The sequence below is a fragment of the Miniopterus schreibersii genome, assembly GCF_964146895.1.
Source record: "Miniopterus schreibersii genome assembly, chromosome: 18".
In the NCBI taxonomy this organism is placed as follows: Eukaryota; Metazoa; Chordata; class Mammalia; order Chiroptera; family Miniopteridae; genus Miniopterus; species Miniopterus schreibersii.
In genome coordinates, this window is record NC_138121.1 from 28,790,228 (window position 1) to 28,817,945 (window position 27,718).

At 43.5% G+C, this 27,718-nt stretch overlaps 1 protein-coding gene across 3 annotated transcripts in view; it reads left to right on the top strand.

The window, feature by feature from the left end:
- The window catches only part of ZC3H18 (zinc finger CCCH-type containing 18), a 55,511-nt gene that overhangs the window by 4,148 nt on the left and 23,645 nt on the right, over nucleotides 1-27,718 (top strand). For 2 of the 3 annotated variants that reach the window (XM_081118002.1, XM_081118003.1), the window contains exons 2-8: nucleotides 2,985-3,577; nucleotides 11,920-12,004; nucleotides 12,781-12,852; nucleotides 20,928-21,076; nucleotides 21,299-21,391; nucleotides 22,591-22,748; nucleotides 27,469-27,586. In XM_081118002.1, coding sequence (XP_080974128.1) covers nucleotides 2,999-3,577; nucleotides 11,920-12,004; nucleotides 12,781-12,852; nucleotides 20,928-21,076; nucleotides 21,299-21,391; nucleotides 22,591-22,748; nucleotides 27,469-27,586 — 1,254 coding nt within the window. In that variant the 5' untranslated portion in view covers nucleotides 2,985-2,998. The remainder of the gene's footprint in view (nucleotides 1-2,984; nucleotides 3,578-11,919; nucleotides 12,005-12,780; nucleotides 12,853-20,927; nucleotides 21,077-21,298; nucleotides 21,392-22,590; nucleotides 22,749-27,468; nucleotides 27,587-27,718) is intronic. The other variant, XM_081118004.1, reaches the window with a different exon arrangement.

Consider the following 27,718-nt stretch of genomic DNA (forward strand, 5'->3'; position numbering starts at 1 on the left):
TCGATGTTTCTCTGTCCCTTCCTCTCTAAAATAATCAATAAAAACATATCCTCAGGTGAGGATTTAAAAAAAAAAAAAAATGTTCCAGGCATATTATCAGGCTCATCTCATCTAATTGTTGCAGTAGCCTCGTACAGTAGATACTATTAGCCCCATATTTGAGATGAAGAAACTGAGGTCTGTCAAGTTTACATAATTTCCTCAAGATCCTAACACTAAAAAACAGTAAGAGCTGGGGGTTCAAGTTCTACCTCAGAAACCCACACTGTACTAGCCAATGTACCCAATGAAGATACAACATACCAAGAGGTAAATGTCCCATGTTACTCTCCCACTTCTTGCATTATTTGAAGTTTGACAATCTTTTTTTCCATTTCTTATTCTAAGATTTAATTTCACCTTTGCAGAAATATAAAAAGCAATTTGGTTGGATCTGATCAAACAATGAAACCAAAGCAGAAACCCATTTGCACCTGGGCCCAGGAAAGGGGCTGTTATTAGGTTATGGGACTTTGTGGCTGTAAACAGGATAGTATGTTGCAGGGCCATTCACAGGCTTCGGGCGGGGGAGGTTCTGCAGAGTATTAGTTGTGTGATTTTTAAACTATTTTGAGAGGACATTCAGTTGATTAAGAGGTAGTGTAGTGTCAAGGTCATCCTTAGACTATAAAGTGTGAAGATCAAAATTTGTTTGGTTTCAAGTAGTGATGTATAGGCTCAGTAATCAGTTCCATGTGACTGACTGCCTGCTTATAAGGTACCAGGTGCTAGCTTAAGCAGCTGGGAAGATGAAAGTCCCTACCCTTCTGTGGAGGTTTTTTATATACAATGTAATAAAAAGTATACAGAGATAGTCATAGGTTATCATACAGAAAGGAAAATCATATGTATTTTATTAGTATCATTAACAAAGGGGACCCGGGGTTTGGGGGAAGGCTGCCGGTTGCCAATAATGGCCCTTGGCTGATTGCTGCAACCACCTGCATCCTCTATCTAGAATGGTTAAGAATGTAGGGGCCTCAACAGCCAGCCCTGTCCTTGGTAGCTTTCTCATCTTTGCTGATGCCCTGGGCTATAGAATATAGAAGTGTGCTGTGTGCAATGACAGGCTCTGCCCTGCGCATGGAGGCCAGGAAATCACAGGAGTAGCCTGGAATTTTCATTTTCAACAGAGTATACCATATTAGGACTAACTTTTTAATTCTTGCGAAAGTCCTACCTCTGGGTAGTGTAGTTAGAAGACCAAAAGTTGAATCATTTTCAAAACTATGTATTTAAATGACTTCGAATGAATTGATTGGTTCATAAATTTCTATTACTGCTCACCGTTTATTTATGAAGTGATGAATTTTAAGTGATTTGTCCTGATGTGTGCTCAATTATAATAATTTCCATTAACGGCCCATAAAGGGAGGATATCCATAATACTCTAAACAATAAAGATTTTTTGAAAAGCAATAGGAAATGATTCTCCTTATAAATGCCCAAACCAAGAAAAAAGAAAGAAAGAAACAGTCCAAAAAAATCTGTAGGTTCAGATACCAACTCTTAGTGTGTGCATCTTTAAACACAGGTCCTCCTTTTGAAAATATAAAATTTAAAAATATATATTTTTAATCTTTAGTTATGTAAGTATATAAAATAGTTATATATATTTAAGGTTTGTAAATATATGTGTATATGTTTCCAGATCTTGCTGAGATGCCGAACAGCATGACTGTGACATACATTATTTAAATAAAACATTTTGAAGAATCAAGTGGCCATTGCACCCTTCACTTACTACTGTTATTTCTGACTAACTCAGTGGTGGTGACTTGCTACACCTTTCTTTGGTGAATGGTGTTTGCTTGTAGACTGTTCAGTGTTGGTTTCGTGCACTCACACTCTTATCCCACCTTGTGCAATCTGTGTTTAAAACAAATGGAACAATGTACTGTCTTTGCACATTGAGGTGGGAAAACTAGAAAATATTCACTTTATAATTAAATCTAGATTACTAAAAATAGAGGTGAAATCTAAAAATGACATATTGGCCTTTTTGCATAAGAAACTACAGTTGACCCTTAAACAACTCTGGCATTAGGGGAGCTGACCTCCTGAGCATTCAAAAAGCCAAGGATAACTACAGTCAGCCCTTTAAATGCTCAGATACCCAACCGCAGGGTTAACCCTTGAACGTTGTAGGTTTGAACTCCATGGTCCAATTGAAAAAAGCCATATATAAGTAGACCCGCACAGTTCAAAACCGTGTTATTCAAGAGTTAGTTGCACTTAAATATATAAAATGTTCTGCCAGAGTTCTTTTCCACAACAGACCTGTATTAGAACAGTGGATCTTGACTTTCCTGTGAGAATCACTATACATGAACGCCTTCTTCCTGGCCTCTGTTGGCGGCTCTTACATACAGATCTGGTGAGACCCACGATCATGCCAAGTGCATCTGATGAGGCAATCAAGGCCATACTTGGAGAAGAAGTGCGTTTAGGGACAGGAGACAGCCTACAACCTGGAGACTCCTAAAGATAGGCTGGGTTTCTGTTCCAGACCCTTCAGGATGACTCCAAAAAAAGTGGTTAGACGCATGCCTTCAACTTTGCTGCCTTATTCCATAATGCACGTTGTCTTGAATTTCATCAGCTGTTTAAGAATCCAAAGGCTATCCCTTGCAGTGCATATCTTATCACTCCCTGTTAACCATTTGGTTTGTGCTGATGAGAAGGTTGCTGCAGATGTGAGGGACTTAATGCTCAGCTTAGCAAGCACAGTCCATCCTCTTGAAGGTGCTTTGTGTGGTAGAAGAGCCATCAGTAGTGGTCTGTGGAGTGGGGAACTGGGGTTTGGAGGAGCTGTGCTGGACCAAGCAAAATGCAGATCCTGGTCCCCCCTACAGGTCAGGAGTGAGTGTAGGGACAAGAAAGCCCGGGCAAGATTCACTTTCCATTTTGATAAGTGCTGTGAATCCGTGTTCTTTCTTTTGCAGAACTGTGGGTACCCATGGATGTGGCCGAGAGCCCTGAACAGGACCCTCGCTCTCCAGAGGACGAAGAAGAGGAGCAGCAGGGGCTCTCGGACGATGACATTCTGAGAGAAAGTGGGTCTGAACAGGATTTGGACAGAGCTGTGGGGCGGGCTTCTGATTTGGAGGATGAGGAGAATGCTGCCCTGGGACTGAGTCAGGAGGAAGAGGAGAGCCGCTCCGATGAGGAGGACCAGGACCAGGACTCGGAGCCGCAGGAGCCGAACAGGGGCCCTCCGAGCCCCCCACGTGCGGGGGATGGGGGGGAGGAAGACCGCACAAGTGATTTGAGGGACGAGGCCTCCTCAGTCACCAGGGAACTGGACGAGCATGAGTTAGACTACGATGAGGAGGTCCCCGAAGAGCCAGCCCCCGCTGGGCAGGAGGACGAGGCCGAGAAGGCGGGAGCCGAGGAGGACGATGAGAAGGGAGAAGGTGCCCCCGGGGAGGAGGGGAAGGCCAGCGCCCACAGCATGGAGGAAAAGGAGCCCCCGGAGGCTGCCAAGGAGAGGAAAAAAGAGGACGACGATGGAGAGATTGATGACGGGGAGATCGACGTAAGTATGCGGGTGCCTGTGTGTAGAGCCTGGAAGGGCGTCCGCCAGCACCTCGGCCTGGTACCCGGTACCCGGAGGAGGGCTCTCACTAGGATTAACTCAGCCTCCACTCAGAATGTGGAGGTGGGATGGAGCAGGCGGAGAAGTGGGAGGACGGTCCCAGTGGTCGCCGTGGTAATTAGGAAGTGCTAAAAATCAAAGAGAAGTAGTCTAGATGCAGAAAACTGTCTACCAATTGGAAGCCGGCAGAATTTCCATGGGCCCTTACTCATCTGTCTGGTGCCGATTGTATTAGAATGCCTGGTTCACTTTTTTTTTAAACAAGTGAAGAGGACGTTTCTTTTACCTTTGCTGTCTTTAAATCCTATTTGAGTTGGCATTCAACCAGAATCATCGTGGATCTTCAGTTCTTATCAGGTTCTTGAGACTGATGAAAAGACTCAAAAGGCTTCCTTCCAGTTTTGTCTATTTAGGCATTTTTATCTTTGTCCCACAGCCTGTCCTCTGGTGAGGGTCCCTGCTGGGCCAAATAAGCCTCGGGACTGGATAAAATGGGGTTCTATGATAGAACACCTCAGCTTTTGATCATACTATCACACTTACAATGTACTTAAATCTGGCCTTCAGGTTGAGGAAAAGATGAGACTGGTAATAGATCATCTTAGATATAGGTAGTTTGGGGTTTTATTACAGATAATCCTTATGATCTTTAAGAAGTTGAGCATTGGGGGTAAAGAGCCTGAAGTCCTACTGAGTAATGAATTTACTCAGGAGTTGAGAGAGGGACAGAGTATATTGAAATAATCTAGGGTTTTTTAGTTACCCTAGGGAAGGAGATTCTACTTATCTCACTGTGAGAGAGTCATCACAGTGAAAAGTGTATAGAATACCTCAGAAATATTTTGGTTTGGGAGGGAAAAGGTTACTAGTTAAATACTTATCACACTTCTCTAATGGTGTGTTGGTGCATATGTGCTCAGTCCATTCCAAAATGTGGTGGCGGCCATGGTGTGCCCAATGATGGTTTTAGGCATTGCTTATCTAACTTTGGTTCATAAGAACAGAACTTTATGGGGCGTGTGTGTGGTTATAAGCTTAGAATTTTAGATTTTTTTTTATCTTCTCATAACTTAGTGTAAGGAGATGATCTCCTGAGTTAAATAACCTCTGTTTAATATTTCTTTTTTTTTTTTTTTTAATCTTCACTCAAGGACATGTTCACTGACTTTTAGAGAGAGGGGGCGGGGGGAGAAACAGATTTGGCTGCCTCCCTCACCTGCAACCCAAATGTGTACCCTTTACTGGGAATCAAACCCACAACCCTTTGGTGTACGGGACTACATTCTAACTGAGCCACCTGGCCAGGGTTATTATCTTGTTTAAATGGGTGTTGGAACTTTATCATGCAAGTTCCCTTAGGTTTTGCCAGCTGTGCTTCCTTTCCACTTTGGGAAAGTTCAGCTCTGCCACAGGGTTGGCAAAGGGGAACATGGTGCTGTGACACTCAAGTTAACCAATTTGGATGAAATTTTGTCCAGAAAAATGGTCATTGGTTGAGATTGCCTGTGAATTTGGTTTTTCAGCCACCAGAGAATGTCAGGGGGCTCCGGATTGTGGCCTAAGGGTTCTGGACAGTTCATTTCCTATTAAGAGAGGACCAGTTGAAAACTCTCCTTGCTTCAACTGTTGAATAAGAATTAAGATAAATTCATCTACTCCTCTGCCTTTCCATGGTCATAGGGCGTTAAGTGTCTCCCTGGTGGTCCCAGAGGACCTTGGTGTCATGCACTTAGATGTGGCAGTGGGGGTCATTGAGTTGAATTGAACTATCCCTGAAAAACACCCATCCTCTGGAGATTTGCTTGTTTCCCCTAGAAACAGCATGTGAAGTAAAAATTCAGTTTGATTTCTTACCCACTCAGATCCCATAGTTGGTGGGTTGGTTTGGCTTGTTTTGCCCTGCATGGCATCCTCACATAAGGGGCCCCACAGTTGGAAACAATCTGCTGCTGAGGAGACCTTGAGAGCACAGTTTCTTTCAGTTGCAGGAGGCGGCTTCCTTCCCACACCACAGACCGTGCCTCCTCCTTAAGTCACCCTGCAAGTCTGTTTTCTTGGACACAGCACCAGTGGTCCCTACAGTCTTCCAGGCTCATCACAATGCACTGGGGATGTGATAGGGTAGAGCAGAGCCTGCCCCCACCTCAGGAACAGGCAGACCTCACCATGGGGGGAGGCACTGTAAATGATAACTTGGGCCCTCCATGAGCACACCTGTCCTGCAGGAGCTCCTCTGGTTGCCTGACTTCTTTCTGGGCTCCTCTCTATTGTTTAAGTGCTGGCGTAAATGTCACTTCCTTTACGTATGCTCTAACTCCTGCCCCTGCCTTTCTGTTGCACCTGGCGCCTTTGTTGTACTTATGCAGTTAAGTTAACTGGGTCATCAGTGTGTTTGTTCCTGTTGCTTCCCACCTCCAGGAACACTAGTTCCCTACTTCTGGGATCTGCTGGGCTGGCTCCCCAGAACCTGGCACGTTGTAGGCAACCAGTAACTGCCTTCTGAGTAAATAGAGAAACCTGTTGCTTTGGGGCACGTTTGAGTGCCATTGAGATGTGGAGTGGCAGTAGGCGGAAGGTCTGCACTGGAGAGCCATTCCCATAGAGAGGGCAGTTTAAGCACTGATTGTGGGTAACCAGCACCAGCCCTAACCACCACTGGAAGAACCTAGTGTTAGTCACCTGTCAGCTTGTACATGAATGACTACTGCAGGTTCGTTTTTCCTGCTATCTGTGCCAATTCTAACCCTTCCTTTCCTGTAACATCTCTGCTAGAGTTAGTGCCCTGTGTCCCCACCAAGCACACTCCTGTTTCTTTCCCAAGATGCCCTGTCCCCAGCTACATTTCTCTGATGGAGCAGGAACCAAAGGTGTGTACGTAGGTCCATGAACAGCCTACTTCCAGCAGGCCTTTGGTCTGGTCCCCTTTAGTTTAAACCCTGCAAAGTAGCCTCTCATCCTAGTGGAAACTACATCACAGAGGTCTTTTCTCCCCGTGGCTTTCAAGCGCAGCTCTGGTATCAGGGTGAACCACCTGGATGTTTTTATGGGGAGGAAATGTGCATTCAGCGAGGCCCCTGAGTGGTTCCATGCACAGCAGGTGCCCTTCTAGCCTGGCTAAATCCAGAGTCTCAAGGTTCAGAGGGCCCCTCCTGTTCATGTGGCTGCTCCTCCCTCAATGTCTGGCCCTGCATTTCTGGGACCAGCTGGGTTTGAAGAGTCTAGAACACTGTGGGACATGTCCTGTAACTGAGGAGCTCTTCCCTTCTGTCAGGTGCAGCATCCTGCTTTTCTCCCTTTATATTTTGGGTCACTGGGACAGGTGAAGTGATTTGAGGGAAGTCACCCCACACTCCCCAACTTTTCCACTCTTGGAAGTTTCCTTGATAGAGATATGAATTTTTACAATAAATCTTTTGTCTAAACCACACAAAGGTCTTAAATTACCTTTATATGTATTTGGTGTGGGGGTCAAAGGTCCCCAATGACTGAACCTGATCTAAGCCTTATTTAATCATTAGTCTCTTACCTATTCAGAAAGCCACACTTAAAAAATGAAATGAATCTGTGGTTTAGTTTCTACCTGTACATATCTCAGAAAAGTGAACTGCTGTAATCAACTCCCACTATGCATATGTCTGTCTTTCCTTCTGCACCTCTGGTTAGTCTCACCAGAACCGTTTTTCCTTTTGGGTTTGACGAGCAGATCGAATGACCTTTATGGGTCTTTGATTCACCTTTACAGACTTGCATGCTCCCACCTGTAGTCTGTCCATCCTCTCCCTGGCTCATTTACTTGGTTCTGTTTTTAGATCTTATTTGTCATTCAGTTAACAGAACTTTGACCACCTGGAGTATACCATCCCCTTGGGGTATATGTTTTGTTCCATTTTTATCCACGATTCTCACATTGGTAGGATGACCTCTCCGAGGCAACAGGACACATCCTGAGTGGACAGTCCATGTGACTCCTTGGTCAGAAGTGGTAGCTCTCAGTGCACCTGCATACAAAAATACTTTGAAGCATTTTCTTTGCAAGTGGTATTTTATATTTTCTCCTATTCAATTATAGCTGTTCCTTTTATATACCGTCTTTACAAAAGGTCCTCAGCTTGCCCTCATGGCTGAGGGTTTATTGTCTGCAAGGCCCACTCCTTTCAGGTGGTGCATTCCCTGTGTTCACTCTCCTCCAAGTCACTTAGGTGAAGAGTAGCATTAGTCCCCTGGCCAAAGCCTAGGAAGCCTGAGCCACATTTGAGAACAGCCCATGCGGTAGTTGCCCCCTGCAGGACTCTTCAGTACAGCCACATGAGTAAGCACAGGCCATAGTCCTTAGTCTTGGCCAGGAAAGCCCAGAAGCTTTGAAAATGGAAAGGTTTACTCACTGCTGATGCCTGGCTGTTTGTGGCCCTGTATTTATTCCCTTGTGATAATCTCCCCACAGAAAGATTACTGTGGTTGTTACAGGGTGCTGCTAGAGACCCTGCTATATCACCTTTCTAAAACCAAAACATTTTTGAATTCCCAGACATCTGGCTGTGAGGTTTTGGGGTAAGGGATTTTACAGCTGCAGGATCCAGGGTATAAGGAGATTGTGGTTGACTCAGGTGCCAGTGTCAAGGTGGCACCTAGGCCTCTATTCTGGTACATGTGTTCATATGCTGCTTCTGCTTACCCGCACAGTTGCACCATGTGGTGACCATCTCCTATCTGCCATGGCTATGGGAGCTGCCGTGTTGGAAACAACTTCTTATATGAGTAATATATAGGCATTTTTTAAAAGGAAAATAAAAACCTGCTCAAAGAAAGTAAAAATCACTTATGCTATCATTGCTCAGAAATAATTGTATTTTGGCACATTGCCCCTGAGGTATTTTTCCATTAAAATAGAGATCACTCATTAAGTGCACACTGTGTTTTACACAAGGCACGTGAACGTGAGAGCTGTAAATGCAGCCGTGTTCTGCTAGAGGAAACGTTTCCACAGTCACACCATCAGGATTTGAACTCAGGCCTTTTGTCCAGTCATATGTATTTTATAAAGACATTAAAGTTGAATATGCCCTGTACACATTCACCCCGAGGAAGTGCTTATAGAGGTATGCCAATGAGCCATGGCAATTCTTTAGATTTGTAAACTATAGGGGCCTTGCACACTCCCCCAAGTTAGATATCTGTACCCTTTTCGCCATTTGCAGTGATGTTTGCTGAGAGCTTCACAGGCACTGTCCTTCTCACAGACCCACAAGTTTGCTTCTGGCCGGTCCGCTAGGGCCTTTCCTTGTCCTCTTCTACCTGCTGCTTCTGCTCTAGGTCATGTGATCAGGAGGCCTGAAGAATTCCTATACATTACTTGATGTAACAGCCTTCAAACAACTGAGCATTGTGAGTTTCGCTGTAGAGATCCCTTTCTTTAGTTATATTTGTGTGAGACTATAAGATTTAAGAACTCATTTTAATCATCCATCACTTGAAAAGTCATGTGTTGAATGGTTGGTTGAAAACTGAGGATATTATATTGCTGAGTGATTTATTGATTGTTGTTTGTTTTTTAATTAAAGTAGAGACCATAAACCCAGCACACCCGTGTGTACAGTCCTCTGTCTATCCTGGTAGGTGTGAGGATTAGATGATAGTGTGTTCCATTTGTTGGTTTGACATTATATTATATGCTTTACTGTGCATTTCTGTGTCTGTTTACTGACCATTTTTAGAAGCTGCATATACTCCTTCGTATGGTTCATGTGACTGGTTACCAATCTTAAGATGGGTAGGTGGTTCTTTTTGCTCTTATGAATACAAATATTGAAAGTAACGCCTTTGCCGAAATACATACCTCTTTTAATCTGATCAGTGCACCACTGTGAATCTTGACTTCTGAAAAACCATTATTCTGTACTCATTATTTCACTCCTGTGCTTTAATTTCTAACTGAAGCCAGAAGATTTGAATGGGTTCTAACCTATCAAAAGAGTTTTGTTTATTTAATGAAAACAAAGTATCTGCTTTAAACTTAGATTTGAGCTCAAGTAAAATAACACATTAAGTTGTTAGTGTAGTAATTATTACTGTTAGAAAAGTAGTGAGAAGCAAATACAAGCTAAAAAAACAGGGAAGAGAGGTGTTCTGTCACTTAGTATCAAATAAGCACATTTTCTCTAAGAGTTAAAGAAATCATTCTGGGGTTGGGGAAGATGGGGAGATATTGTTCAAAAGCTACATACAGATTTTCAGTTATAAGGTGAATTCTAAGGACCTTAAGTGAACTTGAATAAATTATTTAATCTTTCAAAAAACCATTCTGTTGGCACTCTTATGGGATATAACTCAGGCATCTTGTTCTTTTTATTACAAGATGCTTTTTGATAAGTCAAAATTTCAAGGCAGAAATGATACAACTATTATTTAAGCTTTAAAAATAAGTCATTATAAATCCAGAGTTTGACTTCAGCATTTCTGCATTCAGCAAATACTTTCCATTTACTGCGAGCCCGGCACTGCACTTGAACCGGCACATGGTGAGCAGACACAGTCCTGCCTGGTAGAGCCTCCAGCTCCGTTGGGCAGGCTGTGATGGTGGTGACCAGTGCTACAGGAAGGGGCTGTGGGGACCCATCATGAAGAGAGATGGAGAGCCCTGAGGAAGGGGATTCAAGCTGCAATCTGAAAATGAGATGTGATAAGAGAGGAGGGAAGCCCTGGTTGGTATGGCTCAGTGGTAAGAGCCTCAGCCCGTTCACGAAAGAGTCACGGGTTCGATTCCCAGTCAAGGGCATATATCTGGGCTGCAGGTTCGATCCCTGGCCTCAGTCAGGGTGCATGCAGGAGGTAACCAATTGATGTGTCTCTCTCACATTGGTGTGTGCCCCCCCCCCCCCCCGCCTCCCTTTCCCTCCCTCCCTTCCACTCTCTCTGAAAATCAATGGAAAAGCCCGGCCAGTGTAGCTCAGTTGGTTGAGTGTGGTCCTGTGCACCAGAAGTTTGCAGTTTGTTTCTCAGTCAGGGCACATGCCCGGGTTGCCCACCTGATTCCCAGTATGGGGCGTGCCAGAAGGCAGCTGATCAATGTTTCTCATCGATGTTTCTGTCCCTCTCCCTTCCTCTCTCTGAAATCAACAAGAAAACGTATTTTTAAAAATCAGTGAGAAAAAAAAGTCTTCATGTGAGAATTAACAAATGGAAAAAAAAGAGGAGGGAAGAGTATTGTCTGGCTGGGGTTTGAACAGATCACTGTGCATTGGGGGAATGTATGGGAGAGTTCGGGCGAGATTGCAGGGACACCCGTTAGGGAGTACTTCCCCTGACCAGGTGGGACTGGGCTATAGTCTAGAAGTTGGTAGTACTACAGAAGATGGGGTGAGGGGTCCAGTGACTTTCGGGCCTGCCCTATAGGACCCCTAGGGCACTCTTGGACAGACTGGGATACCAGGCAATGAGGAGTTTCATCCTGAACAGACCAACAAGGATATCAGCAGGGCAACTGGATACCTGCTTGGGCTGGGGGTGACCCTGGGGGTGGGGGAGTGAGGCACAGTTGAGAGGGAGTCTGCAGATCAGGAGTGACCAAGGGGGGAGCAGGTGAGAGCCTGTGCAGGTCAGTGGTGACCAAGGGGCACGGATCAGTGGTGACTGGGGCACTAGGGGCTGAGGAGGGCACAGGGCAGCGGTCCAGATCATGACTGTTCTTTAGAATCCCTGGGCTTTGGTCTTTTGAAAACTCCCATGTTATTCTAAAGTTTGAAAACCAAGATTAAGAACTCTGGGCTAAGAAAGATAAGAGAATGGCCTAGATCTGAGGTAAAAGGTGGGTCCACAAAACTGGCCAGCTGGCATTGCCTACCTGAGTCACCTAATTTTCCTCCTTTCCACCCCCAGACTTTTAAATTAGAGGAAGTTAGTGTTGAATTTTAAGGACATAAAATATTTTCTTCTAAATGTATAAAATATTAAAAACCTGAAATGCAACCATATCTTGCCCAGAAATGGTAATTAAGAAAAATGTAAAACCCAGGTTTCTCCCATGTATTACGTGCTTCACAGTGTTTTCCTCGGTGTTCTTTCATGGAATTCCTCAGTCTTATAGGTAAGCTTTGAGATTTCCCATTGTGTGGATGAGGAATCTGAGGTTTGGAAAGTGAACATAAATTGGCGAGTGGCACAGACACGGGTCTTGACCATATCCTTTCTGGCTTGGTGAAAACCATGCCCTCTGGTAGATGCCCCCCCTGCCTCTTCCCTCTTGTTAAGAAGATTCCATCTGCAAGTCACATTGTCCTCTGTTTCAGGATGATGATCTGGAAGAGGGCGAAGTAAAGGACCCCAGTGACAGGAAGGTGAGGCCTCGTCCCACCTGCCGATTCTTCATGAAAGGTAATTGTCTGAGTGAGGGGCCTTTGCATGGCCCATTTGTGTGGCCTCAGCTTTTCCTGGGACTGTGGTGGTGGCTCAGCCTTGTCAGGTGCCCTGGAGCCTGTGTTAGGCTATTCTTGGGGCGAGTGTATGACGGTGGTGGTGGTATTGATGTGAAACAATAGATTCTCTTATTGGTACTTTCATCACTTGAATGACAACTCGAAGAGGAGCCAACCTGGTTATTTTCATACTTGTGGTTCCAGGCCCAGTTGTTTATTACAGACCCATGACTTTAATGTAGACAGTATAAATCATTTTTCTAAGTGGTTCTTTTTATAAGACCGCATGCCCCAGGCACCAGTTTTATTTTCCCACCCCGTAAGGAAAATTACCACTCTTCCGCAAGATGTGTTAGAAGTATATCCTTCATTTGAAATGGATTTCTAAATAGCAAGGGGATGGCCTCTGAAAGCAGCAAGGCTCCCTCTCCCCTGAAAAGTAAATGGTGTGAGTCAAGAAGAGGTAACAGGTGGCAATATGATAAAATCTTGTTGAAAAGTCTGGACTAAAGTCTTGGGAGGTTTGGAAATGGAAATGAGAATTTCCAGTCTTAAGGTTTCTTTGATGTGCAGCAGTAGTTTGGGTACATGTCTTATAAAATTCAGCATTTTCCTTGGATAGGTAGGAAGATGCTTTTCTCTTAATTTTACTCTGACCCTTGATGACTTTGCTCACTTACCCCGCCTGCATGTACCATCTAAAGTTCACAAGAGCTTCCTGTACTTCTTTTCCAGATGTTGTGACACCATTATCCACTCTTCTTCCACCAATATCAAATTCCATACCATTCAGAGACCAGGTTAAAGGTACAAAATATACAATATTCACTCTCTTTAGTCCCTCAAAGTCCCCCTGCTCCAGAAGCCAGACTCCTTTCTCCTGGACCCAGAGTACTACTGTGAAGCCAGAAGGAAGGGGAGGCTTGGAGGGGCAGAGAGCTGTTGTGAGCCTTAATACTTAGAGGCACTTGATGAGGCTCGAGGGAGCTGTGCACTGACCGCACGGGGAGGACGGGCTTGCAGGGGCACAGTGGAATCCCATCTCATGGAGAGGCATCTCTGCACTTTGAGTGGCCCTTGAATGACCCTATCCTATCCCTAATACCGAGGGATGACCTGATGATGAGGGTGCATGGGAGCTGAGGGACCAGCGCACTCGGGACCCAGGTCAGCTTGCTCCTCAGGGTGTGTGCACTTGGCCTGTGCTATTTACCTGCTTATTGTTTCTGCCAAGCCAAAAACAGTTTGACTCGCCTGAATGTGATGGGCTCCACCGTGCCCAACTGAGGGCAGCCAGCACAGTCATGTGCTATAGAGCAGATGTTACAATATGAGCAGCAAAGCCACCTAAGATAAGCGTGCAATACGTTTTAGAAAGTATTTGAAGTGTCAATATTTCAGAAAACTTAAGCGGAAGACCTCCTTTCCATGATTTGAGAGCGCATGTCAATATATCTCTGAAATTTCTAGATTAAAGTGATGGAATAAATCTGTATACATAACATAAATACACTTGCAGTCATTTTCAGTTAGCACTGTTCACAAATGGATCAGAAGCTTGGCCAGCTGGTTAGAACCAGCTGGAAGCTCCCACGGCAGGGGGCGGTAGTGTCCGCCATTCATGCCACGGAGGCTCTGGTCCAGGTGCTGGGGTCACACCACTGAAGTAGTTTCCAGAATTTAGCCAGAGAAGCTTGCATACAAATGAAGTGAAGTTGTTGCTGGAACTGCAGATCAGCATCATCAGGAGATTCCCGATGGACAAGGACAGGACACCATTTCCATGGACGTCACGGGGGTCACCTCACAATAGGAGCGAGGTGCCTCCAGGGTCAAACTAAGTGCTCAGTTTGGATATCAGGGAGTGAGACCAGTGGGTAAGGCTTTCTGCAATAGAAAAATCTGAAGCTAGTGGCAAGCGGCCTTTTTGCAGTTTAATTGGGCAAGATCACTAACTTGTTTAAAAATATATTTACCTTTCCTCCTCTACTGTTTGTTCATTCTACAGAGAATTGTGATACAGTACAAAAGGAAATGGTTGGTTTTTTTCGTGTTCTAGAACATAGCTCCTGCTTTTTCTTAGTTGTAAGAAACTTCTGGGATATAAATGTTTTTGCTTACCTGCAGTTTATAAGCTTGACGTTAAATTGAGATGGATAAGTTTAAGTTCCCTCTAACAATAGGAGAAGTCATTCTAAAAATTAAGTTTGTTGTGTGTGGTAAGGATGCATAGAATGAAACCCTCATGCCTGCTGGTGGGAACATAAAATGGTCTGTCAGCTCCTCAAAGTGAGGGATAGAGCTACCGTATGACCCAGCAGTTCCATTCTGGGTATCCATCTAGGAGAAATGAAAACATATCCACACAAAAACTTGTACATGAACATAACAGCATCATTCGCAATAGCCAAAAAGTGGGAACTACCCAAGTGTCCATCAACTGATGATGGATAAATAAAATTTGGTTTACCCATACAATAGGATGTTATTCAGCCATAAAAAGGAAAGAAGTGTTGGTAGTTCAACATGGATGAACATTGAGGACACTGTGCCAAGTGAAAGAAAGAAACCAGACACAAAAAGCTGCATGTTGTCCATTTTCACTTACGTGAACTGTCCAGAATAAGCAAATCCCCAGAGACAGAAAGTAGATTGATTAGTCATTGCTTAGGGCAGGGGGTGGGAACATTGAGAGGGTGGGGTGATGTTTAATGAGTACAGTTTCCTTTTGGGGTGATGAAATGTTCTGGAATTGGTGGTGACTGCACAACTTTGAATATACTAAAACTCACTAAATTATATACTTTAAATGGTGATCTTTTGTGGTATATGAATTATATGTTAATTTGGAAAAAATTTTAAGTTTGTTAACTTTGTTTCTATTACAAATTATGATCTTCAGATTAATCATTTAATTTCCCAAATGGACACATTAATATTTGTGACCATTGACAACAAAATGTACTTAGGAATACAAATTGAAACACTTTAAAGTGCCAATACTTTGTTTATGGTATATTTTTACCTCATATATTTATGTTGAATCATCAGTACACAAAGTTCTGTTCACCAGGGCATAAATAGCATTTTCTTTCAACTGTGCCCTCCTTTGGGTTTCTGGTTTCCCCAGCTGTCATAGGCCTAGCCTGTTCTGTAAGCCAGGCCTCCTTGTGATAATGCGTCCTGTTCTCTCTTTTTTCATTGTGGTAAAATACTCATACTGTAAAATTTACCGTCTCAACCATTTTTAAGTGTACAGTTCAGTGGCACTGAGAACATTATACTGTGGCCGTCAGCACCATCCATCTCCAGAACTCTCTTCATCTTTTAAAACTAAAACTCTGTCCCGATTAAACACAAACTCCTCTTTTGCTCCCCTCAGCCCCTGGCAGCCACCATTCTACTTTCTGTTTCTGAGTTTGACTATTCTAGGCACCTAATGTAAGTGGAATCATATGATATTTGGTTTTTTGTGACTGATTCATTCATTTCACTTAGCATAATGTCCTCAAGGTTATCCATGTTATAGCCTGTGTCAGAATGTCATTTTTAATACTCCATTGTGTGGATAACCACATATTGTTTATCCATTCATCACACAATGGACACTTGAGTTGCTTCCATCTTTTAGCTGTTGTGAGTAAAGCTTCTGTGAGCATAGGTGTACAAATACCTCTTTTTTAAGACGCTGCTCCCACATCTTTTGAGTATACGCAGAGATTCCTGCATCATTTGGTAGCTCTGTTTTTAATTTGAGGACCTCCCATACTGTTTTCCATGGCGGCTGTACCATTTTACATTCCCAACAGTACAGGAGGGTTCCAGTTTCTCACATCCTCACCAGCATTTATTTTCTGATTTTTTTAATATTAACCATGCTAATGGATGTGAGGGTGGTATCTCCTCACCTCATTGTGGTTTTGATTTGAATTTCCCTAAGGACTAGTGATATTGAGCATCTTTTTATGTACTTCTTGGCCATTCGAATGTCTTTGGAGAAATGTTTATTGCCCACTTTTGAATTCCTGTGTTCTCTTTTGTGTTTAAAGCAGCAGTTCTCAAAGTGTGGTCTGTGGAGTCCTAGGAGTCCTTGAGACTTTTTCAGGGGACCCCTGAGGTCAGAATTATTTTCATAATAATATTAAGTCTGTACTAATAGACTGACTAATAGTCTCAGGTTTAATTTTTGTGCACACCATGCACTCAAAGTTAAATAATGCCAATTATACTTAATGATATCTGTGATAGAGCAGTAAAAATTATAATTGTTTTATACTTGAATATAGGTCTTTTTAAAAAAACTTTATCAAGGTATAATTTACATGCCATAAAACTTGCCTGTTTTAAGTGTACAATTCAGGGATTTTTAAATTAAATTTACCAAGTTGTGTAGCCATCACCACAATCCAGTTTTAGAACATTTCATCACCCCAATAAGAGCCCTCAGTGTATGTCTTTTTTATATTCAGTATGACAAGATTGGAAGTGCGCATGGAGCCCCTCTGCTGCGCATTGAAGTGCAAAGGTCATCTCCAGGGAGGGCACGTTCGAGGTTTGCACTGTGAGCTGAGCCAGCCGCTCTTCCCACGGAGCGCGTGCTCACTTGCAGGAAGGACTGTGACACGCCAAGGTGGTATAGAACCAAGTCTCCTGAGACTCACCAAGTGCGCCTGCTGCTTCAAGAACAACTGACAATATCTGTTGCTAATGATGAAATTCGAGCTCTCAAGTGAAAATTAGAATTTTGGAGAGCCAGTATCTCCAACGTGAGCTTGACAGCTTTTTAGTGTTTAATGACCTTTTCCAAATGACCACTGGGTGATGTTACAAAATCATACGTGGGTAGAAGATCCATTCACAATTCAAGATAGACTAGTGGACTTCCGTGGGACAAAGTTGGAAAAGTCAGTGATGGGGTTACAGATCCCGCATTGTGGCTAACTGAAGAAGCCTTCGCTTGTCGAATTTGGTGTAGCATCATAGGACATCCAAGAGTACCTTAAAATGCCCTTTCCTTGTCCAGCTACATTTCTGCCGCAGCTGGATTTTCAATCAAAACAACCAGGCACAGCAAATTGAATGCAGAAGCAGACAGGAGAACCCAGCTATCTTTTGTTCTGTGTCAGCATTAAAGAGATTTGCAAAAAGGAAAATAATACTATTCATATCACTAAGTGTTTTCTAAATATAGCTACTCATAAAGCATTTGTGTTGACATTATTAACAAATTATATCTATTATATATTAGGTCTTTACATTTTCTCAGGTTTAATTTCTATAGTAAGTATCAGTTTAACCTGTACAGTAAATATCTGTTTAATCCATTCAAAGGCTCTTTGGGGTCCTGAGACTAAAAAGTTAGAGGACTGCTGGTTTCAAGTCTACGTTATTTATAAAGAAGCAGTCCAGAAGTTACTTTAATTTTTTTCAGCTACCATAATGAATGTATTCCTTAGAGAAGTTAAAATATCTCAGAATACTTCTGAGTGTGACTGTGGCTGTCCATTTCTGTCATAGTTCTCTGACATGGGAAAGGACACATGAGTTCTTAGTGTTATATCATTACAAATTTGTATGCGATGGTTCGTTGGATTTATGCCTGTTAGAATACGCATTTGTAGAGCTTAGGTGTGTTCTTAGTATTTAATTATTAGCCTTAAATACTTTAAACTGCTTTATTTTATTTTTACAATCTGATCATTTATTATCTATTCTGAGTTATTAGACTAACAGGAAATGGGAGTAAGGTATATTTAAATAAGAGCACTATGTCTTATTTAGCAATAGGAAGTCTCTAAAGTTCTGGTGTGAAGCAAGTACTTTGTATGGGAAATAGATAGTGTAAAATTATTTCAAGTGTTCTAGTAGGGTGCATTGCAAATACAGTGACAGTACAGCCCAAAACGATAGTCAGCCCTGCACTGTGCTGTTCACCAGTGGAACCAGCAATCAGCAGTAGTAAAACCTGGCAGTGTTTCTGCACCTCCCACACGCACACACCCACATGTATGCCCATAGACACAGTGTGCTTGCTTCTCTAGACATTTCACACCATGGGAGAGGTGGATTCCTTGGGCTCGTGTAGTTGTGACCAGTGGGTTGCTGGAGTGGGAGATGTGGATTTCATTTCCTGTCCTCTTTGTGTCTTAAGTCTCCTTGATTTCTACTGGGGCCCATTAAGTTTCCTGCATATATTGTCTATTTCACTGATAAGAGTTTGGGTTTGTTGCTGTTGAGCCTGCAGGTTCCTTTTTTGTAGTTATATAAGTGGGGGGAAAGCAAGGTTGAACACTGTATAGTATAACCAGGCAATAATAGGGTTGGGTAAACTGATTGATTGGTTCCTCAATAAATTGATAACTGCCTCTGTGGAGGGCCCTGGAGGCATGGAGACTTCACTGAATACCTTTTAGAGAAATCCTGACATTTTTGTTTACATGTACTTCTTTTATTTAGTTTCATTGTGAAATATTTCATATATAAAATACACTATAATGTTTACACAGGCATAAAGAGTAATAAATGAATAAAACAATTACTGACGTTCCCACCATCCAGTTAAGAAATAGAGCACTATCAGTGCCTTTGAAGCTCCATGGTGCAAAGATGAAGAAACTTGTCCCACTGAACTGCCTGTCACAGCTGTTTCCAGTTTTTCTGTTTTCTTCTGGCGCACATCCATGTCCTTATATAACTGTGAGCCTGTTCATCCAGTCAGGATCACAGTCCACATAATGTTTGTGTTTGTGAAGTTTCATTCAGAAGCAGACCACCGTAGATTTTAAAACCGTAAGATCAATTTTTACTTCCATTTCCTAAAGAATACTTTTTCCAAATAAATTGCTTTTTTAAATTATGAAAGTATTATGTGCTAATGAGAGTCAAGACAATAAAATATAAAAGTCTCCTTCCACAGCTCCTACAGTTCAGGGTCTATCTTTCCAGACTTTTCTACACAGATAAAAATTCACTTTAAGGAGGCTAATGGGATTGTGCTATTCCAACTGCTTTCTTTTTGGCTGTATTTGCAGGACACCTGTCCTCCTTTTTGGTGGCCAGGGTTCCAGACATACACTCAGCAAGGATCTTAGCATACCCAGAAGCAGGAGGTTCCAAGGGGTCGGGCTTCTGTCACTCACCAGTGTCTCAGAGGGTCACAGGCCCCTGCTCTTGCCCCTTACTTTCCTCATGTGTTCCCTCTCATCCACCTATTCCTCTTTCTCCCCCTTCCAATATGAGTGATAAAAGATCTTTTTTATCAGGGTGCTAGCTTGTGGGTGATGTTTTGTTTGGAAGTTATTTTAAATAAAAGAACAGAGTAACAAATACCCATTTATCTACCATCCAGATATATAATTTAAAAATTACCGGAAAGTTGTGGTTTATACTGTTAATAGTTTTCTGTACTTGCAGATTTTCTATGGTGAGCTTTTACTTTTTTACTACAAAAGCAGCGTGGAATGCAATATGAGTTTTCTAAGAGTCAAATGGTGAACTTGATAGTGTTTTGAAATTTTTTATTTAGGTGCGTGACTGCATAGTCCTTTTTTCTTTAAACCTCCTGAGACTCTGAGGTTTTGAACCCCCTGTAGTACAGTATTTCCCCTCTGACTTATATGTGATTTCTCAAATACTTTTAGGAATTTTAAAAATTAATCTATCATTTTTGCATTCCCAGAGAAGCAAATCTCAAGCATTCTTTATCTCATATTCAATATATTAAGTTGGTTTTAATACACACTTAAGAATTCATGTTTAAAAAGTAAAATTTAGCTTTTTCCTAAATATCAAATGATTATTTCTCTTTAATTTACGTTGCACAAGGAAAATTGTTTTGTTGACAGAAATGTTCAAATGGAATATTGTGTTTAGAAGTGAATATATATGTTTAAATAGTTTAAAATTTAACTACATGTTAACCCACTGAAAATGTTTTTTTAAAACTAAGATATTGTGTGCCATATTTATTTTTGAGCCTGTGTTCATATTACCTACTTAAAAATTAAATTTTTAAAAGTGACTTACTCACGAGATTTAAAACTTTGGCTTCTTCCCTTCTGTGCTGACAGGTAAGTGGTTTCCTTGAATAACCCTGACGTTCTCGTCACTGAATAATACTAAAAGATTACTTTTTTTTTTTTTTTTTTGGTGAAGTATGAACACCTAATTTATTATCATTGTTTATGTGTTTTAAGTACCAGAAATATACTGAAATGGTTTGTGAGGCTTTTGATAGGAGAAATGGAAATTTACAGAGCTGGTAAAGACCACCATGGGACGAGCTTGCAGAATTCTGTTCGTCTTATGCTTCTCAGTTTCTATTTCAGTATGAGTGTGCTTTGAGCCTAATCATGGTCCTCTGTGTGCACCTGTGACTCTCACTGGGACCGTGGTGTGTCTGAGCAGTAAACCCACAGAGCAGGGGCCACCTCTGTCTGGGAAGCTCTTGACTTTTCTGTTTTGAGGGGAAAATTATTCATATGGTGACCTTGGAACAGGGGCTCTTTCCTCTAACACATGTTCAGCCCTCTTCAGGAGCCCTTTAGGAAGTACTGCTTTACTCCTTAGCTCAGGGTCTGGCCTGCAGCTGTTTAGGCTGCCTGCCAAGGACCCGAGTGTGTATGCAAGTAGAGGTGGGGGGCGCAGGTGTGAGGAGTGAGCCCACACACTCTTTCATTATAGCTGATTGGCTTTGGCCTGTCCGTATTCAGGCTCACGTACCTTACAGGGTGGAGGGGAACACCAGTAACCTATGAGTGTCCTCAGCATACTGTCTGGCATGTCACATGCCCTCAGGAAAGCCCAAGCAAAGTAGACAGGAAGCTGGCCTCATGCACCTGGGCTCTTGTAGACACATTCTGACCTAACTTTTGTTTCCTTAGGGAACTGTACCTGGGGAATGAATTGTAGGTTTATACACCCTGGAGTCAACGACAAGGGCAACTACTCCCTAATCACCAAAGCCGAACCTTTCCCGCCTAACGGTGCCCCGCCTCTTGGACCTCACCCACTGATGCCTGCCAACCCTTGGGTGCGTGAACACCTTTTTTTAATTGCTAGCAAATCAGACATCTAAGCTGTTTGTGACTCTCCAGCTTAAAGTACATCAGTATAACTTGTGTAAAAGACATTTCTGTAATGTCATAGTCACAGAGCTACTTTCCAGATGCTTCCAGGTGTTTTTGCTCTCATTTCTTCATAGATTTTAAATTTTGCTTGCTTTCTTAACTTTTTCCTTCTCATTTTTTAATAGGGTGGGCCAGTAGTTGATGAAATTTTGCCTCCACCCCCTCCAGAACCCCCCACAGAGAGTGCCTGGGAACGAGGACTTCGGCATGCGAAGGAGGTAACAGATTTCAGCAAAAAACCTGAGAAGAAAAATACTAATGGCGGTTCTTACACAAAACTAATATTTCCTTGATCAAGAGACAGTGATCAAAAACTCAGTAAAGCCTCTAGCCCTGGTTGGTGTGGCTCAGTGATTGGTGTGTCGGCTCTCGAACCAAAGGTTCGAGGGTTCACTTCCCAGTTAGGGGCATGTACCTGGGTTGCAGGTTCACTCCCCACCATTTCTCTCTCTCCTCTCCCTGCCTCCCTTCCACTCTCCCTAAAGAGCAATGGAGAAAATATTCTCTGGTGAGGATTAACAGCAACAGAGATCCTCAGTAAAGCCTCTAAAGTGAGGGGTATATTTTTGTGGTTTCTTTGAAGAGCTAGAGAATGGAAGTGATTTCTCACTCTCTGTCTGAGGCATGCTAGTTCATGACCAAGCCCAGAAGGCCAGGGAGTCCTAGCCTAGAACATGGGCTCCTGTCTTCATGCAGCTTGGCAGCATTGGACTACACCCACCCGGTGCTACAGCCCCCAGTCACTCAGAGCTACTCCCCAGAGTCAGCACACACTGCTACCCCCAAGTGGCCAGCCTTCTGGAGAAGCCATTCTCTCCCTAGAGAGCTGTCATGCGAACATAGGCCTCCCCTCTTCCCACTCCTCTACTCCAAGCCACACTTCGGTACTAGATGTCCAGGCTGCTTTCTGAGCCCCCGTGTTGGTTTTTGTTCAGTGAAATGACAGCCTAAAACAAAACCATTCTCCCTCCCTTAGCACATCCTTCACATACCTCCTTTCCTCTAAGACTTGAATGGCTCCTTGTGCCTTTTCTGCCATGAGCAGACTTACTGTCCACTCCACATTTGGTCCTCACTTAGTGAGTATCTGGGGCTCCCTGGTTCAGTGCCAGGACTATTTTTAGGAAGCGGCCACCTTCATCACCCTTCCCAAAATATGAGTAAGCTCCATGGTACTGCTTAGTGGGGCCTCCCCTGCCAGATGCAGCTGTGTGTAGGGACAGGGCACTCAAGTTCCACAACAAGCTACATGGATCCTGTGTCCGCCCAGTCATAGAGCTCAGGCACACCTTGCCCACTGAGCACGCAGCTGTGTAGCTCAAGCCGCGTTGGCCAAGCCTCCGCGGGTCAAATCAAGACAGGCTTCCCTTTGTTTTCCCTAACAGTAACTGGTGTTGGCTTCTTCTCACAACGGTAGGTTTTAAAAAAAGCAACCATTCGAAAAGAACAGGAGCCTGATTTTGAAGAGAAAAGGTTTACTGTGACTATTGGTGAAGACGAACGGGAGTTTGACAAAGAAAATGAAGTTTTCCGAGATTGGAATTATCGAATTACAAGAGATGTCAGAGATACAGCGTAAGGAATGGTTTGCCTCTTCATTCCCTTTTGAAAGAATTAAGTGTGGGGCTCGGGTCCTGGAGAACAGCAGCAGTAGGTTCCCCAAGGCGTGTGGGGGTGGGTGCCTGTCTACTCTCCCTGGACTGAGAATGACAACCCTGAGATAATTTCAGATGTTTTGCAATTGACTTTCCTCAGTATTTTGTTTCCATGAAGGAATTGTTTTAGTTTTGTGTCGGTGCCATGTGACTGGGGAGGGCTCATGCCCATTTGGGCTCCTACAAGCTCTGAGAGTTTTTAACAGCCGTTGTTGAAGCCCCAGAAGTCTCCTCACCTCTCCCTAAGTTACCTAGGAACCAGGAAAACCTGTGAAATTTGCCACTAAAATCCAGGAGCATGGGAGGTGTGACTTTTTTCTTTGTAAATGCTGTCTTTGTTGTTTCTCCTACCAGATATTTTATTACTGGTCTTTTAAATAATTACAGAGGAAGTACATGTGGTTGGAAAACATAAATCTTTAGAAATTGTGTAATATGATAAGTACAGCAGTTATCTCCCAGTGCTCCTGCTCCCAGGGGAAAGCCCAGGTTTGTTGCACTCACCTTTAGGGAACAGAAACAGGCCAGGTTTCTCCTGAGCAGCTAGTGCAGTGTGGGCAATGTGACCTGAACCCACACCACAGTCGGTGATCTGAACTGCCTTTAAGCACCATCTTAGTCTTGTAGCAACACTTTATTCACTTACATTTGTTCCTGGAAACTTGCAGTCCCTGACTTCTGGCTGAAATGACAGAAAAAGGTGCAGAAAAAAGGAACACACACAGTGCTGGTGTTGCAGGATTCAGTCATGTTGACCAGGACCCATTAGGCTGTCTCAAGGCCCTCTGTTTCTGGGTTATGCTCCCCTGGGCTTTTTGCTTGCACAGATGGGAGGGGAGGATGCTCTAGTGTCCACACCAGTTGTGGTAGCTAACTGCTCAGAGGTCGAAGGGGTAGAGATTTAAAGAGTGGTTAAATCTTCTGTTTCCTAATTCTGTGTGTGGGGAAAGTGTTAGGTCACAGACAGGAGTGTCTGAGTGAGAGCCGCGCCTGCTGCCTAGGGAGTATCACCACAGGTCTTGAGGCCGCTCCTTTGTCTAGTGTAAGTGAAGGTGATGACACTGTCCTTGTCTGGGGGTGTTTGTGAGAGAGGAGCTAATTTATACAGAACCTGCTCTGAGTGTGGTTCTTGTGAGTGGTGAGAGGAGAGGCCTTAGAACCTCAAGGCCCACCCTTGACATTTTGTTTCCCATCCTGGCTGGAGCATGGACCCAGAAAATGTGCCCAATGGGGAGCAGTCGATCGGGTCTGGTTCTCTGGTAGCCTTGGCTGAGCAAGCAGCTGTGCTCTAGCCTTGCCCCATGTTTGGTGCCAAGTTGACAATGGCTGCTGCCTTCTCTGACCAGGGAAGTCAATGCTGCAAAACTCAGACGCTGAAGCTTCTGTGAACAGACCTTAGAGCCAGGTTTTTACTTGTGTTTTGTTTTTGTTTTCAACATCTGCTGTGACATGCACGTTCCAGGCCCTACCTAGACCCGGTCTGGACCTCTGGGATCAGATGCCCCAGCTGTTTCCCATGGCAGTCATTGCAAGGGCTGTGTCAGGCAGGGTCCACCCAGCAGAAACCACCTGGCTATTTTAATGTAGAGCATTTAACATAAAGACATGCTTTCTAGGTGGCTGCAGAAGCAGAAAGAGGTAGCAACTGCAGGAAATAGCTGCCATGGTGGGGGATGGGGTGGCTGTTAAAACTGAAAAGCTGGGAGAACGGCTAGAACTCAGACCTCTGAGGAGGGGATGTGGGCGATGAGGCTGGGCCTGGGGAAGTGGGAGGAAGCTGCCACTGTTGGCTGCAAAAGGGTACCAGGGCAGAGCAGGCCCCTTCTCCACCCAAACCAGGCCAGCTCCCTTCAGCGCCCGAGTCGGAGAGCCCTCACATATAACAGCTGGCAAAGCAGGGTGCGGTTTGCTGAGCATTTGGAAGGGTGACTGAGAAACTAAGTTGGAATTTTACAACGGGCTCAAAAAGACCAAGCCTTAACAGTTCTCATTTACTGGGACCCTGCTATGTGACTACTTTGTGCCCAGGTGCTCCTTACCCAGTGACATAGCAGGCCTGTGATCAAGGTTACAGCCCAAGTGGGGAAAAGTGATAAAAGCACTGAAAGCTGTGGCTCTCCTGGATGGTCTCTGGACCAGCAGCAGCATCACCTGGGAGCTTGTTGGAAATGCATTCTCTCAGAGCTGCCCTATCATAAGTCCTAGAGAGGGTGGAGCCCAGCTGGCTGTTTTTAACAACCCCCCCCCCCCAGGTGATTCTGATGCCCACCAAAGTGTGAGAAGCACTGATTTCAATTCCAGAGACATAGGCTGTCAGACCTGATGCTGAGTTTTAGGGATAGAAAAACTGAACTGAAAAGCTCATGTAGAACTTCCTTAATGTGGTTTGGTTCTGGTCGTGTGAAGCTAGGTACTTGGTTGTAGAACCCATGGGAAAGCTGCCCATTCAAGAATTCCTGAGGAAGTATTCTGAGATGGTCTAGAGGGTAGGAAAATTGTTTTTTCTCTTTATACTTGTATTTGGAATTAAACAGAATTTACCCAGCAGGATCACTTAGTAAAAGTAATGCTTTTCTAGACAGACTCATCCCAATTCATAGCTTTTATTTTTATTATTTTTATTTTTCGTAGAAAAGCAGCAAGAATTTATTGGCTGCAGCAAAAACACACTTAGGACAGTGAAACAAGGAAGGGCATAGAAGAAGCAGGAGAGCCTGGGCTGGGCTGCTTTGGCTCACTAGGAAGTCAGAGAGAAGGGGGCCTTGGAGACAGATTCAGGGGGTTAGCCCAGGACGAGCTGCCACTGCCCACTGCTCCCCTGGTTGCAAATCTCATTGGGTACCTTAGAGTTTAGGAGATGCATGCTTGGGGGGGAAAGGAGAGGGGGAAAAGAATGGTACAAGCAGGCTCCCTAGAAGGACAGCTCCTCAATTCATAGCTTTTAAAGTTCTATTTCCACCACCTCGGACACTTTATTCAGACACCATCTGACTTGTAAGACCTCATGCATATGAGTCATTAAGAAATGTCATTTCTGCATGGGGCTGTGGGGCACTGTACTGAGAGTACTCCACTATGTCCCGAAGGAGCCTGTGATTCAGAGGACACAAGGGACCCCAAAATGCACAGGGTGTCAACTTCAAGGAATAAGGCCATCAGCAGTAGCTCTTAGAACTTATTAGCAAACCAGGGCAACACTGTCAGGCTACCCGCCCAGGGCCTAGGAATGCACCCTTGCCAGCTTTCATTCTTGGAGATTGTGTCTGAGGAGGCAGTCATTGCCAGGTTGAGTTCATGACAGCATTTTATGGACTGCTACAGACCCAGGGCTTGGTTCTTAGGGAACAGGCCAAGGGAATGCCGCATGCCCTTTCCCAGTCCGTGGTATCCTGAGGCTGAGAAATCCTGCAGGAGAGGCCACTTTCATTTTGCTTAATCAGTTTTCCCAAAACAAATTTGTCTGCACTCCCTCCTTTGAGAGAGCACATACCTTCGCACCCTTTTGGAAGTGTTTTCTGGGGTCTTCATTGGCTGTGTATTGTGTTGGTTTTGTATTTTTAAGGTCACAGGAAAAGTCTATGCCTCAGGGACTCTATTTTCTCTGTAGGAGATACAGAGCTGCAAGCTTCTGTGCATAGTTACTGATTGATGTCATTAAATATTATCTGATTGGTGTGAGGGTTAGATTGTTAGAAAGATGTCTGGCTGTTTGGGATGAAAAAGAGCTGTGTCATTTGGCAGAGCCAGCCTTGGGTTATCTCTGCTGGAAACACCAGAGGAGAGATTTCCTAGAAGCAGCCAGCGGAAGGCCATGAAGATGACTAGAGATGGCAATGACTTTTGTGTTTTTCAAGAGTGTTTTAAAAGTTTTCCTCTAATAGGTTCTGCATATTTCTGGTTAAATGTATTTTGTTTCTAAGTATTTTTTCTTCCTTCTTACTGAGATGAAGTTTTCTCTACCCTCTGTCTCCTTATTTGTGTATATGAAGGCATTGGTTTCTATATGTTAATTTTTCTCCATCTGCCTTTCTGGGTTTTTCTGGCTGTTTGAATTGGCTTTATTGTGGAGTCTCGATTTTTCAGACATAACATCATTCAATTTGCAAATTGAGATCATTTTCTTCCTTTTCCCATTATGCTTCTCTTGGACAGCTCTAGTCTGGTAGCATTGGCAGTGCCTCCAGCTCAGTGGTAGGTCATTGGGAAGGCAGCAGGCCTCCTTGCCCTGCCATGTCCCAGTCACACAGAAATGCCTCCCCTGTCCCCCTGAAATAAGATACTGGCTTTATTCTAGAGTGTATACACATATATTTTACCACCTTAAGAAAGCATTATTTTCTATTTCCTTGAGTATTTTCATCAGGAAGAGGTATTGAGTTTTTGTCACAGACATTTTCTTCAGCTGTAGTTGGAATCCTACGACTTTCCTCTTTAGGTCTCTTATCATGTGAGGCATGCTCATAAATTGCCTAATATTGACTCAATTTTGCATTCCTGGAATAAATCCTATTTAGCCATGCTATATTATTTTCTTAATGTGGTCTTACATTCTGTTTGCTAACAATTTTACGTAGTATGTTTGCAATACTCTTTTTAAGTGAAAAAATTTACTTTTCATTTGTTTTTGTTTTTGTTTTCAGACTTGAGCCTTATGCAGATCCTTATTATGACTATGAAATAGACCGGTTCTGGCGTGGCGGGCAGTATGAGAATTTCAGGGTGCAATATACAGAAACAGAACCTTACCACAATTACCGGGTAAGTGGGACTGAGATTTGCAGATCTGAACTTCACTGATGGATTTGTTAAAATCAACCACTTTTTTTATTTATAGGACTTTATGTGAGCTTAATTATGCCGGCACAGTGTACTAACTCTAGCCCATTGCCT